This window comes from Rhopilema esculentum, chromosome 8 (genome assembly GCF_057945365.1).
Source record: "Rhopilema esculentum isolate cy_ngs chromosome 8, ASM5794536v1, whole genome shotgun sequence".
Classification (NCBI taxonomy): domain Eukaryota; kingdom Metazoa; phylum Cnidaria; class Scyphozoa; order Rhizostomeae; family Rhizostomatidae; genus Rhopilema; species Rhopilema esculentum.
The window spans coordinates 5,834,387-5,848,710 of record NC_142822.1 but is presented as its reverse complement, the minus strand read 5'-3'; the positions used below and the strand labels follow the sequence as shown (position 1 = coordinate 5,848,710).

The window sequence follows — 14,324 nt, the reverse complement described above, 5'->3', positions numbered from 1 at the left end:
ATTTCGGAACTTTTGAAAGCTCTTTTGTATCAAAGTATCAAGAGTAGGTTTTTTTACAGTTACTTCCTCTTTACATCAGTGCATATTTTAAAAAATTCAACAACAACTATTGACATATTTCGATCAGTATATTTTCACTGACTTTAAATGATATGTTTTGATTTGAATTACTTTTGATGAAATGGCTAGAGGTAATTTGATGCAATGAATGAGTTTGAAGAGTGTATTAGCGTTGGGTTCTTTAGCAAAGTATCGTTTTCATCATAGTAATGCCATGACAGTGCAGTACTTGCCAAACGAACCAAAAAGAAAATTAGATAAAATGTCAATAGCTAGTCCTTTAAATCTTCCTATTATCCCTTGTTTTCACCAAGCCCCACCGAGCCACACCCTGTCCCACCCTTTTCTTTAATAGAGAATACCCAAAAGTCACGCTACGCCACTGTTGAGGTGGTATTCAAATAGACAAACAAGATCCTAGAACCAATAGGAAATAGACATAAATCACTAAAAGTATCAATATATTTTCCAATCAATCTTTTTAAAAGCATGATTGCATAGTAAATAAAAAGAGCTATATATGTTATATAATATAATAGTATGCTATTTTATATGATAAAATGAAAAATGGATATAATTGATTAATAGGATCGATAAAGGAAAATAAATATGCAATATATTGTAGAGTTGTAAAAGATTTGATAAAGTAGTATTGAGCAATATTTTAGAAAGCAAATGGATAAAGTTACGCATATGGAACAGCTGGTTTGAAATACTAACATGAAATCAACTTTGTATTATTTGATAGTTTAGACCACCATAAGAAGAAGATAGTTTGCTTTTTAATGTTTCTGATTGAGTTAAAAAGTGAATATGCAGTCCGTTGTGTTGGTCTATTCCATGTTTTTATCTTGCATCAGGCGAATAAATAGCTTTTCTAGACTATCCAACATAATGCTTTGAAATTCCTGAATTCTGTTGCTTTTGCCTATCATCTTGCATTGACATCCAAAGATTGTGTGAAGAAATATAATATTTACACTGATAAAGATATAGTCTTTGTAACTTCTATAACACTAAAAAAGATTTGAAGTTATTTTTTATTTTGTTTTTCCTTGTCACGAATATAGTTTGAAACGCATGTAAGAAATTTTTCTTCATTAACACCGATCTTTTTGGGCCCTAGCAACCGTCTTCTCTGCTCGTTTGGTATCCAGCATTTCTCTCTTTTTGGATTCGAAGCAACCCCTTCATCACAGGCGACTACACCAACACGCGTTGGTTGCCGTTTTAAAGTTACATTTGACATACTTATACCGATATCTTGTCTTCGGGAATCGTACGTCTTGCTAGCTTCGTTGCTTTCTAAAGTCGTATTGCTACATTCCAATGCTGCTTCATCATCTTCTTCCTCAGGGGCATAGTTATCGGCAGCAGTGTATTCAACCTGATTTCTGTCAGTAAAATCAACGCCATTGTGATTATCAAAGGTAGAAAACCAGCTCAAGTTACCAATATTAGTTCCTGTATTCAAGTACTTTTTTCTGTGTACATTTCGTGTGTCCCTCTTCTCCCGTTCGACTGATGTCATTGACAAGATACGGAACCAACTAGGCTGAGTTGGGCCTTGATTTCGTGCGCGTGAAGATGCCTGAATACTACTATTCTTCATTAACACTGGCAGCGTGAAGCGAGCATCAATTTTCCTCTCGAACTGTTTCCGTGTGCAACACGTGCCTTGTCCTTCGGGTAGACCTTTTCGAGACAAAATCCTAGGCAACTTTGGCAGATAGTTAGGAGAGCATTTTGCTGGTGAAGACTTCTTGAGCTCCGGAATCTTATAACTGATTGTTGCGCCATTTTTACCATCAAATTTTAGTGCAGGTAGTTTTATCTGAAACGGTTCTCGAGTGCCTGTTTTCTTCCAATCTCCCATTTGATCCACTTCTTCCTACATAATCGAGCCTTCACTGCAAGATAAGGTTTTTGAGACGACAAGATCTTTCTCTGTTTAATTGACGTCTTTCCTAATATGACGTTTTATTGTTTCCAAGTAAGAGCTGTTACAGTGAGCCACACACGAGAGCTGATAGCGTTAATTGGTGTTAAGAGCATCCTGCGTGCCTTCCTAGTAATATCCAATCAAATTTTCATAATCTAGTTGAATTTCAATCTAACGCGGTAAGGTTTTTCTTTGTCGGTTGACAAGCAAATGTCATTGAGGTTGGAGTTCTTTTCAGCATTTTAAGTTGGATGCGCCGAAACCTCTCTACCTTCTCCAATATTTCGAACTTGCGGTGACTGAATCTCATAGTTCTTTTGTCTTGACGTTTGTTTTAATTTGTCGGTTGAATCAAAGAGTCCTTGAAGCTAATGTTTTCTCAAGAAAGACCGATAATTTCGTTGCAGGAAAATCGAGCGAAAAATGCGCTATTTTTGTGCAAACATGTGTTTTACCGAATACGGAAAACAAAAGGAGTGCAACTCATAATGCGATTCTTGGTAAAAGCTGGAATACTTGAATTCTTGTTGCTGCAGCTGCAATAGGTTTTTTTCAGAAGAAGATATTGCAAAACAGACAAAGGGAGATTATAAGCCAAGTTATGGTGGACGATAGTGATGTGGTCTGAGACCATATAGCATCTGAGGAAACTGAGATTAAAATTAGAGAAATTAGCGGAGGGTTCTCGATTAGAAGGTTGGGAAGGCCAACTGCTGTTCCATTTTGTTCGCAGGTATAAATTCCTAGAAAAACATGAAATCCTATTTTCATTACAATTTGGCTTTCGTGCTAGTCATTCTGTTAATCGCGATCTGGTTACTTTAACAGAAGCCATAAAAGAATCACAGGACAGTAAAAATTTTGGTTGTGGAATATTTATTGATGTACAGAAAGCATTTGATACAGTGAATCATGATATTATTTTGAAGCTAGATCATTACGGAATTTTAGGAACTACGTCAGATTGGTTTGTATCTTATTCATCTGATAGAAAACAATGGATCTCAGTGAATGGATCTTACTCTTGTTACCGCAATGTTACCTGTGGGTTTCCACAAGGTTCTGATCTTGGTCCTCTTCTTTCCTTAATTTGCATTTATGACTTACCTCTAAATGTAAATAGGCTTTTACTTATTTACTGATGATACTATTATCTATTGTGACTCTGAAAGTCTTGACGAGCTTCAATGTGTGGTTAATGAGGGTTTGAAGAAAGTGAAGATGTGACTTGAGATTAATAAATTGTCGCTTATTGTTGATAAAACTCATCAACATTTCATCATTTTTAAGTCACTTCAACGTTCTTCATCTGAAACTGTCAGTATCAAAGTTGGAAAGTTCCCTATCAAAAAAACCTTGTTAAGTGAGAGATGTTAAGTGAGTTTTAACACCCCATCCAACAATGCTCAGTCGGCGCAAGCGCACTGGACTCGGACTTTGCGTGTCAAAGAGAGAAAAAGGCTTCAGCGCGTCCAAAATTGATCTTAGAATAGTTGACATTCATAATCTCAATAAAAGTAATCAAATTTACATAAAATACTATCAAAATAGGGGTTGCTGTCTCCTCAATTAGTTTTACTACTGAGAGAGCTCCTCTTTAAGAAATTCCCTTCATACAATTTATCTTGTTGTCTTTGTTTACTTGAATGTACATTGTAATAATTTCACTTTCCGATGTATGATTTTTCTATAACATTGTCTTATTTTCTTGTAGTTCAACTATTTTGTTTGTTAGATAATTGTGAAAAATTTGTTGTTGTGGAATTTAAAAAAATGAAACTGAACTGAGCTATAAAAAACTGAGCGAGATGAAAAGGACTCCATTTTTAGTTGTTTTCAAAACTTTACTCTCTGTTGAAGCCTATGGAAGTAACCATTTGTGATTCTGTCACTTCGAGTTAGCCTCAGAAACACAACGGCGAGAACTCTTGTTTCACCACGGGACTAACATTTCTGCTACGGGATTAACTTTTCTACCGCAGATTCTATACGTACTCCATAGGGTGTGATCTCAAGTGGGATCAACTTTTCTGAATCAATGCAAGAAAGTAGAAAGAATATTATCGTTAGGATAATCAAACTTACTTCATCATAAGATCATAAGTTCATTTTGGTAGGTGTTGAATTAATTTAATGGGGTAGGGGTACCTTCAACAAACAACAGGCGAAAAGGCGTCATTACATCGTATTTCAGTCAGTTTTAAAGTATTCTATAACAATCATGCAGAAAGAATGTATTGATCTTGTAGGCAGAAAGACAAACCAATGTCTCTAATTTGATAGCAGACATTCAGTTTTCAATTCAATTTAATTTTCAGAAAGAGAAATATGAAAAGCTACGAGCAGTATCAACTGATCAATGGGAGAGATCCTCTGCGGAGGAATCTGATGAAAACACCGCCGCAGCTGAAAAGCAGTACAAGAATAGATTGGTATCGAGGTGCTGGAAAGCTTGGAAAGAGGCTGCGCGGTCAAAAGACTTCAGCGATGACGTAGCAAACGAAGTGAGTGAATTGTGTATACATTTTGGAATATACCAGAAAAATAGGGGTGTAGTGTTATGGAAGAACAAGTGTGTTCTCTCTATAATCAGTATGTTGAAGCAAGTTTCTTTTTGGCAATAATAATAGAGCTCTCTGAGGCACCAGGTCTCCCCTTTGGATTGATTCAATAGAGTGGTTTCTTTAGGATTCGAAATTTTTCTATTATTTAAATATGGTGCTCAGATGTGAAGCTGATGTGACTATACACAGAAAAAATTACTGAATGAACTTTAAAGTTCTTAGAGTTTTTAAGTGTACTTGCAAAGTTTATTTGATCCTTCAGAGGCTTAGCATAGATATAACCCCGTTTCTTATAAAGCATGTATGTATGCCTTTCATCATTTTAAAGTTTAAGGACCTAAGGACCATTATAAATTTTAGGACTATTTGCGGAGTTATATATTTCGTTGTCTAAAACCAAGAATTTTGTCTGTGGATTGATGATTGTTATTGGGCAGTGTGTTGAATTTCGTTACGTCTTATGTGATTTTCTGCATTTTTTCTTCAGAACACTCCAAGAATAGTCGAAGTGAAGCAGGAAGAATGTCTGCCTGCAGAGGAGTCTCCATTCTCGGACGATACTCTTGAGGGTAGCGACGAAGATATCGAGCAATTCATAAAAAGTTCTACAACACTGGATTATGGAGCTTCGGCCGCTCCAGACGGTAAGCAACTTGTTTATGAATGTTGTTCTTTTCCTACCCTGGACACAGCTGTTGAGAAAATAGCCTAAACTCATTATGGATGGCATACATATACACCTAAGCTCAGTTAAGATTATTGTCCCGAAATATTATAGGGTCCTTTTGGTCCATCTTTTGCCCTTTTGATATCCTTTCCCGTTTAACCGCTCTCCAATTAAAGTTTGGGCGTATGGAGTTCAATGGCAAGGTATAAAAATTGAAGTGTTGGGGTTGGGAAGGTGATGACTACAGAACATCAACACCATCTGTATCAGTTTGGTAATAAGACGTTCTTCATTATTTTCCACATCTCTTCCACGTTATGGCATAAAATGATTGTTTACTATCGAGTGTCCACCATCCATTGAAAAACCCATCCTGCTAGTAGGCCCAAAACAGTGTTAATATTTGATCACAATAATAAGTATAATTAATTAATCAATTTGAAGTTATGCTCGTTAATATTTTTGTATTCAAATTTGCGACAAATCACACAAAATCCCTAGTTATGAAGTCAGTAGATGAAGCAAGCTATCAACGATGTTAAGATTTTGCGAAGGTAAGCCACCCAGTTATAACAGCACGTGAATGACGATAACTGGAGCTTGTTTTTTACAAAGAGTGTTTGATCAAACCATTGATGATAACATTAATTATTTGCTAATTACCTGAAAAATGTTCAACTTTTTGCACTGGAAGGCAATAAAAGAATAGGGCTTCTTGAACTCCATCGCATTTGCCTCTGCACACCAAAAACTCCAGTCTCTTTTGATACATCTGCTCTTTTTCTTGCAAATCTTATTACATGTTTGCTTTCTAGAGCGAACATACCCAGCATATCAAACGACTGTATCAAAAAGTTATAATCCAACGGACACAGACTCGCCTGGACAAGACGAAACAGCCTCATTCTCAGTTCTGCAACGTACCCAAGAAGATAGCGAAAACATAACCAAAGATGAAGCGGTAAGGCAAAATTTGTCTGCCATTTGTATGTTTATTCTCTATGATTACTATCAGCTTTATCGAGAGTTATAATAAGATTTTTGAAGTAAATTTTTAGTTGGCCTTGATAGAGAGGCATGTTAGAGTTGAAAACAATTTTCCATGTGTCTTGATCGTGACTTAAAGCGATCGTGATGAAAGGGCAAAGTTCTTTTGTAACGATTTCTTTTATTTTTTCGACAAAATTTTTGAAATTTTAATTAGGAGGTACCGACTTGACCCTTCAGTATAAATGATCAACAGTAAATACCATGATAAAGAGAAAGTGATGATGGAAAACTAAAAAAGTTAGGAAAAGAAATAACGTGGCTCACGTGGCTCGAATGCAAATCATACATTTAAAAAAATTAAATAATCGTTGTCAGATGTACGTTGCCATCTTACATTGCTGTTTCCTTTCATCTGTTCTATGTTTTACTATAATTGAGTTGTAAAGTTGATTCATTTCCAGTGGCGAGAACAGTACTGCCTGATCGAATCGTAAACTGGATAAATGAGAAAAGCTTATCAAATCTTTTAGTAGTACAAATAGACGAGACGTTTATTTCTTTTACGTTTCTTTTCATACTACAAAGCAGTGTTGTATTGATTAGAAGATTAATGAAAATAATTGTTCACCGGTCTGTCATAAGGTGCTCGATACCGCACAGGCAAAGCTGTGGATGCTATTTGGTGTATAGAATAGGACGGTTCTAAGTTGCTACTCCAAGTTTCACGCTTAATGCGATCATTAGGCAACTGTCTTAGAGAATGATTAGAGAATTATATTGATTAAAGCAAAGTTGTATTGATAATATAATTAGGAATTTGGGGGGAATTTTACCTTGCTCATTCATTTTCAAAAACAGGACATTGATAGTTGCAGAGATATCGTTTCAAAATGACAGTTTTTTCGTAGCCATACTTGTTGTCCCGCCACTTTGTTAGAAGTTGTAAGTTTTATCAGACTGTGTGGGCTCTGGAAATACGTTATCTCGAAAAATGAGAGTATAGTTTCTTTGGTGGTTAACATATCGAGTTCTGAGTAATGTGTGGTAAACCAATATCTGGTTGCAGATCAGAATGTTACAATTGAATTTCCAAATCAGAAACCGTCTTTGGTGGGGGTCTCACCAGGTTGAATCGTTTTGTATTGGAAGTTTTGTAACCAAGAAATTTTAATTGAATTTTTTATTTATTAGAAAAGAAATTGGTCTCTCGATGAAGTAGGTCACTGCATTTCATGGTACATGATATTTCCTGAAATACCGCATAATTCGTCCAGGAAAATGTCTTAATTCTAGGGAAATATCGAAATCGTCTGTATAACACAAGTATGAAAGAACAATCGTTTAGCACAAGGCCATCCTCGATGCAGGGATCGATCGAGACGACAACATTAAACGCTTTTTGACACCAATCGAACATATGCAAAATATAACTCGATATATTATTATATTATATTATATTATATTATAAGAACTCTAAACAAGATTTCCCCTGTAAAATCTAAAGGAAAGACTGTTTTTGAAAGCATGTTTAAGGGAGTGGGATCTAGTTTTGTGATCATACTTTTCCTTTTCAATGTGACTTGGTTTTTAATTGTCAATGTAACTTGGTTTTGAAATGCCAAGTGCATTATAACTGAATAAATTTGGTTCCCGTTAAAATTGAATAGAACAAAGGTATTAAATGGAATGAGCAATACAAGAAGGACGGAATGTAAATGTAATCAGTTATTACGATATACTTTGGGAATACTTGACTGGGAAAGCTCTCAATATACGTATGGTCATGCTTATAAGGTTCTACAATAAAATAAATGTATCCTCTATAGCTTCAGTTGCAGTCGACCTTTTATAACAAGCTTCCTTTTGTCAGCAACTAGCGTTGCTGTAAGCTAGACAAGGCTTCAAATTGTTCAAGTCAAACGGCTGTTCGTACTATTTAGGGCCCGGTCTGCGAACGATGTATTTAAGATTACTCCCATTGTTAACTGTCTTCCGTTCCTTCAGAATGATAACTGCGACTCTTGCGATCAACAAGCAGCCGGACAATGCCAGCAGCGCCAGGGCAAAACTTTGGCTTCCACTCCCATCCGTCCAATGCTTCTTGACGATTCCACTTAGGCCAACAATAAGCACAATGTACTCGATGAAAACAAATCGGGTGTATCTCTCGAAAAAGTAATTCTCCATTGCAAACCACACCAGTATAATGAGCAGCAACAACGCCAGCACACCCATGGCTGCCTGTGACATGCCGACGTTCATGTCAGTTGTAAGGGCAATACAGAGATTTAAACACGTAGCAATTGACACCCAAGATGCGTAGGTCATTATGCCGTTCAGGACAAGAAATCTCACGCACCAGACGTCCACTTTATTAGGAAGCTTTTCGTTGTTAGGAAACTCACTCAAGTAATTCTCCACTCCTTTGAATGCGAGATACAGACATAAATCAAGGGAGATTGCGTGCATGAGAAGAATTACGAAGGCAAGGCTGATATGCCCCCGTGACCAAACGATAAGCCAACACACGCTCGATATGTTCCCGATAGAGTACGCCATATAGAACCATGTTGGTAGTATGTTACCATCTCCTCGCCAGTACAAGGTGAGAGTGTAAACGATCCATGCAGCTTGGTAGATGTATATGAAGCCCCAGATAGCGAATGTCGAGCCTGCAGGGGTTAGCTCGCTTTTGTACAATGCTGCTATTTCCCTTTGAGTTTTAGGGAATAAGCCTGATGATTTTGTAGACAACTGGCTGAAAACGATCATCAATAGAAAGACAGCCACGTTGATCAGTATTGCGATTGCTCTAGTCTTTGTGACCGCCATCTTGTCCTGCCTTTTCGGTTGCTCGCTCACAGGTCGATTATGAGTTCCTTTAGGCAGGTTATGTCGTCTTCAGTGCGTGACTGACACTCAGTAGGGTCGTGCTAAAACTGACACTGTTAACAAGAAGCTGCCCGCTTTATCTTCTACTTCTGCTTTTTTATTACATAAGAAAACCAGATTTCTGTTTTCAATTCTTACATAACAAGAACTGGCACGACGTTATATTTCATGACCGAGTGTTGTTATGCAAAGGATAATGTGTGTTATTCGAGACTATCCTAAGCAAATATTCCATTTTTTAAGTGGTTTTGCAAAGCCGAGTGGGATTAACCTTTGCACAGAGTCAGGAAAACATTACGGTTGCACGGCCACTGACCGGAGGAAGGTCTACGAAAAACATTAGAAGCTCATATGACACAACCAAACCACGCCCACTTTCTATTGTTTTATGAGGAAGGTTTGCCTTCTGGGATGTTTTTGTCAGGAGGAAGGTTAAAAACTTTTCTAGACTCTGCCTTTGCACTAGCCCCATCCTACACTGTCACAAGACCGTCGTTCCTGTGTTGGGCCTGTGCTGAATTCCCTCACTGTGAAAACTCCACCATCCTTTACAACGATTGACAAAGTTTTCGTGTCTGGGCACATTCCAGCAGTCATCAGGGGCCGACGGTAAAGAACTTCCTTCCAAAATTTTAAGATGCCATCTTGTCACCTGCTAATATTTAGAATGATCTGGAGCAGCATGTTTGGTCTTTGAAATTTATTCATAAGTATATTTAAAAATTACACTTAAAAATTTTTTTCGCCTCAAACATGATTTGATTCTTCTTAAAAGCAAATATCAATTTTAACATTTTTGTAAGTTTTGGTGGTATTTAGTTGTTCAAGAAAACAGTTGTACAATTTAGGCTGTTTTTATATATAAACAATCATTTTCCCTGGTTAAAAGAATAAATGGATCTAATTTTGACGACCTATCGGGATGGTTTTAGGTGCACTTATAAAAAATGGTTAATGGCAGTAGTAACAGAACGGGGTAGTTTTAGAAACGGGAGTATTCCGTGTATATTTTTTGACAAAAATAAATTTTAATGCGTTCTTGGCCAGCCAAACTCTATTGCAACATGCGCATACCTATCCAATTAAAGGGTACGTCACTCAAGCTAAAAATTTTAGTAGCTTGATACAATAGAGTTCTTGAATGTGACGTCATAAAAGATATTATTATGATTTTTTACACTTGACTGGATATCCTAAAAGAACACATTGGATGGCCACTAAGAATGGAAAACATGTAAATTAATATAAAAAATGTATCGAAATATATTAAAAATATGTTAAAATATATTAAAAATATGTTAAGATATGTTCCATTGTTGTACATAGTTTTCGATGTATACAGACCCAGCTTATCCCCACATTATGCCTTCATGACTATGCTACAAAATTGAATTCCGACAAATTGCATTTGCTGAATTGGCCATTGAAATTTTCCATTAGCAAAACCCCTGGGCTTATGGTCACTAGCTATCGTTATTTTTTCATTCTTATCAAAGTCATTGTTTGCCTTATCTCAGATCGTTGATGGTTATCCCGTGCAAGAAACAAAAAAGGATCACCAAGGAGCTTCAGTGTCAAGAATCTCACCAACTACGGGAGGACCCACAGCTAATAAAGTTCGCGGGAAGAAACGCGCTTACGCGAGAACTGCTTACGAACGCGGAAAAAAGATGTATGAAATCAAAGACAAAATCAGAATTAAAAAGGTTCAAAGCTTAAAGGGCAGGACGTCATTTTTGAATTCAGATGGAAGACCAACTATGGCGACAAACGCTTTTCAGGTAACTTCCATAAGTGTTCTAAGAAATCATTTTAAAAATTATTGCAATTTTAGACCAGAGTGGTTAACATTTTGCACGTCCTCTCCTTCCCCTGCCCCTCAGTGCAATGCTGGTACCTTTCCTATTAAAATGTATAAGCGGGCAACTTTGTATGGATAAGGGCGGGGAGGAGATGTTTGTTATATATGCATGGAATAATTCATTTATTTGTGCATTTTTTAAATCTGTTGTATTCAGAATTGTATATGTTTTACCCTTTATAACCTGAATGTTTGGGCGAAATGTTATTAAGTATTTTAAGGCATGGATGTATCGCAGTCTTTGCAAAATTATTTGTCATTAAATTTGATTGTTCTCCGGAAAGTTGCATTGTTCATGCTCGCCATTTTTGGACATATCCTTCAACCCAAGATTATGGGATACGGTTATTTTGCACTATTTTTGGCAAATTATTCATTACTGATAGTTTTCTTTCTAATTTTTTCATATATTTATATACTTTTCTATATTTATTTACATTGGTTCTAGAAACAAATGGAAGAGAACGAAGGAACATTACTGCAGGTGACAAGTACTGCTCAAACTTCGAGCCATCTAACACATAACAAATCGTATGACCCTCATGATTTTACCGGCGGAATCCTTCAAAGTAAAGAACCAATCGCCGATACATCAGCAAATGTCGAACATGTACAGCCTCCTTTTGGACCGAATCGTAGTGATTGGGAGACTGCAAAAAATAATATTTCGCAGTATATGAACCAAATGTTGAAAAAAGGTGCCGATACGAAGGAAGCGAACCGTAATCCTATTGAAAATAGAACCATTTTAGCGACAACAAGTGGTATAGGAGAAACTTTAAAAGAAGACAGCGATGTTTCCGGATCGGCAAATCAGACAACCGAGCCCGAGAACCAAGCAAAAGCTGGAGGAGAAGGTAGGGTTATTGATTTTGAATCCTAGCAAGATTTTTGTTCCTTGTATTCCTTGCTAAGTAAAACAAGGCTTAGATTATACCATAGAAACTTTTTTGAGTAAGCTTACAAACAGGATTAGGTAGTGCAGATTTGGTTTTAGTGCAATAGAAATGTTTCATTCTTGCCCTTTTTTTTCCGTGTTCCTATGATGATGAGAACATGTGCAGTCAAATCTTTTCTACGTACTTAAATCTTTTAAACGTTTCCATTTTCTTATACGTTCTCAAAACTTTTATATATTCTTAAATCTTTTAAACATTCTCCAAATCTTTGATAAATTCTCAAATCTTTTATACATTTTCAAATCATTCGCACATTCTCGTCATAAAATAAGTATAGAAATTTGGCAAATTGAGAAAATATTAGGTATGATGTCTCGTCATTGGTTCTTACGCTCGAAAAAGCTTTATTTTTACCTAGTGAACTCATTGTTTTGTTACTGCTTTAGTTCGTTTTTTATTTTTTCAATACCAACTTTTCTCGTGCAGCAGCAGAAAATTTAATATGTAGGCCGCTTATGACTGACTCAGTCAGTCCTTTCTCTTATGACTGATTTTAATTGGCTCGGTATTAAAGAAAACGATGAAGCTAATCGTAGAATATTTCTGATGTTTTACCCAAGAATCAAATTCAAAGATTCCTGTTAATTAAGAGTTTGGGTTTATTCAGTATTGGCCGACATTTTGATGCTACCAGGCAACTCCTACCAAAGCAAATCAAAAAATTTTACCCTCTGATGACATTCTAACCTCTTACAACGGAGAACTTCAAGAGTGGTAATAACTTACCCCTCTAAACATCAGGAAGTAATATTGTTGTCAGAAGGAAAAAACGCAGAGCTGCTGTCTGCCGGATTCTGTGAATCTCGCGATGAGTAATAATACGTCTGATGAAGCCCTGTATGCCGGGGCGAAATGTTAGTATTTATTAAATTTAGTTTAAAATTCTATTTGACTACATTGGATTGTCGTCGTCGTGTTGCTTTGTTCTTGACTTTTATAATTAATATTGCCCCCAATTATTTTTGTGTTTTTCAAATGGCAAGTATTCTCAAAAAACCGAAATTAGCGATTAGTAAAAGATCGGATTGACTGAACCACCGGATTGACTGGGCCATTTGATTGACTGTGCCATTGGGTTGAGTGAAGCATCAGACTGACTTAACCCTCGGATTGACTACGCCTGGGATTGACTGAGCCATTGGATTGAGTGAAACATCGGAATTGACTGAAATTTCTGATTAACTGAGTCATCTGATTGACTGAGTCATTCCATTGACTGCGCCATTGGGTTGGTTGAAACATCGGACTGACTGAAACCTCCGATTGACTGAGCCTCGGATTGACTGAGCTTCGGATTGACTGAGCCATCGAACTGTGTAATTGGGTTGAATGAAGCATCGGACTGACTGAACCCTCACATTGACTGAGCCTCGGATCTCTTGGATTGACTGAGCCATCCTATTGAATGTGCAATTGGATTGAGTGAAACATCAGATTGACAAAACCACCTGATTGACTGAAGCATCGGATTGACTGAACCATCAGATTGACTCAGTCATCCCGTTAACTGTGCCAAAGGGATATATAATCAGTAGAATTAGCTGAGCCAAAGGGATATATAATCAGTAGCGCTGCGCTTTTTGCCGGATGTCCGTTTGACAAATCCCACTTATAAAACTCAAAATGTGCATGATGGAAGGACAAAGAAGAGAGATCTCCGACTTTACACTTCCTATGAAAGACAGACAGGGTTAAGATCGAAAGGGGCATCGCTTTGCAACAAGATTCTTCCTGGTGAGTTTAGAAATTTCTCAGTTTGCAAATTTATATTAGAAACTTTTTTTAATGGGTTATGGTATTCAAGTTTTTCCACCTGCTTTGAAAGGAGCGACATTGGAAGACTGGTAAACTACGCATAAATTGTGAAATTTACAAATAGTTCAAGCTCAGTCTCCTTTTTTGAAAGCGTAATATCAGCGTCGTGTAATTGTTGTGTATATTTGCGCACTCTATCTCCTAGTTCTGGTATTCTTGTCAGATATATGCGCTTTCTTATCTTTTTTATAACATTTCTTTTCGTTGATATTCTCATGGCGACTCTATGTGGCTGCAGCTCCCAGTTGATTATCGTTTATTTGAGCTTTTTGAACTTTTTAAGGTTGCCTGCAAAACCTTTCTGACGATTGTTTCGATTGTAGTACTAAAATTATAAGAAATTTAACTCTGCTCAAAATGTACATTAAAATGGATAAAACCTTACTATCTTTTAAATCCTTTTTAAAAAAGCCTTATAATCGATAGAAAGCCAGACACAGCTGATATGTGTTCTCTTAAAATTATAGGTCACAAGAACATTGAATGACGTCAGAAAGTCACAGAAGGGCTGATATTTATCTGTAACTTGTAACTGTAAATTCCTTTAATGTTTATAAAATAATCAAGTTGCAAA

The 14,324-nt window shown here is 36.6% G+C and overlaps 2 protein-coding genes across 5 annotated transcripts in view; one reads left to right on the top strand and one right to left on the bottom strand.

Moving 5' to 3' along the window:
• Window positions 1-14,324, top strand: part of LOC135694996 (uncharacterized) — a 33,070-nt gene that overhangs the window by 6,312 nt on the left and 12,434 nt on the right. For all 4 annotated transcript variants that reach the window (XM_089109812.1, XM_065213911.2, XM_065213910.2 and 1 more), the window contains exons 4-8: window positions 4,321-4,506; window positions 5,054-5,210; window positions 6,049-6,194; window positions 10,633-10,896; window positions 11,425-11,833. In XM_089109812.1, the coding sequence (XP_088965938.1) occupies window positions 4,321-4,506; window positions 5,054-5,210; window positions 6,049-6,194; window positions 10,633-10,896; window positions 11,425-11,833 (1,162 nt within the window). The remainder of the gene's footprint in view (window positions 1-4,320; window positions 4,507-5,053; window positions 5,211-6,048; window positions 6,195-10,632; window positions 10,897-11,424; window positions 11,834-14,324) is intronic.
• On the bottom strand, window positions 7,926-9,322 carry LOC148959834 (uncharacterized). Its single transcript, XM_089109822.1, has one exon. The coding sequence runs from the start codon at window positions 9,053-9,055 to the stop codon at window positions 8,156-8,158; it is 900 nt and encodes a 299-aa protein (XP_088965948.1). The 5' UTR covers window positions 9,056-9,322; the 3' UTR covers window positions 7,926-8,155.

Bases quoted from the DNA above. Each gene is read 5' to 3' on its own strand.
- LOC148959834 (XM_089109822.1), bottom strand. From the start codon at position 9,055: ATGGCGGTCACAAAGACTAGAGCAATCGCAATACTGATCAACGTGGCT.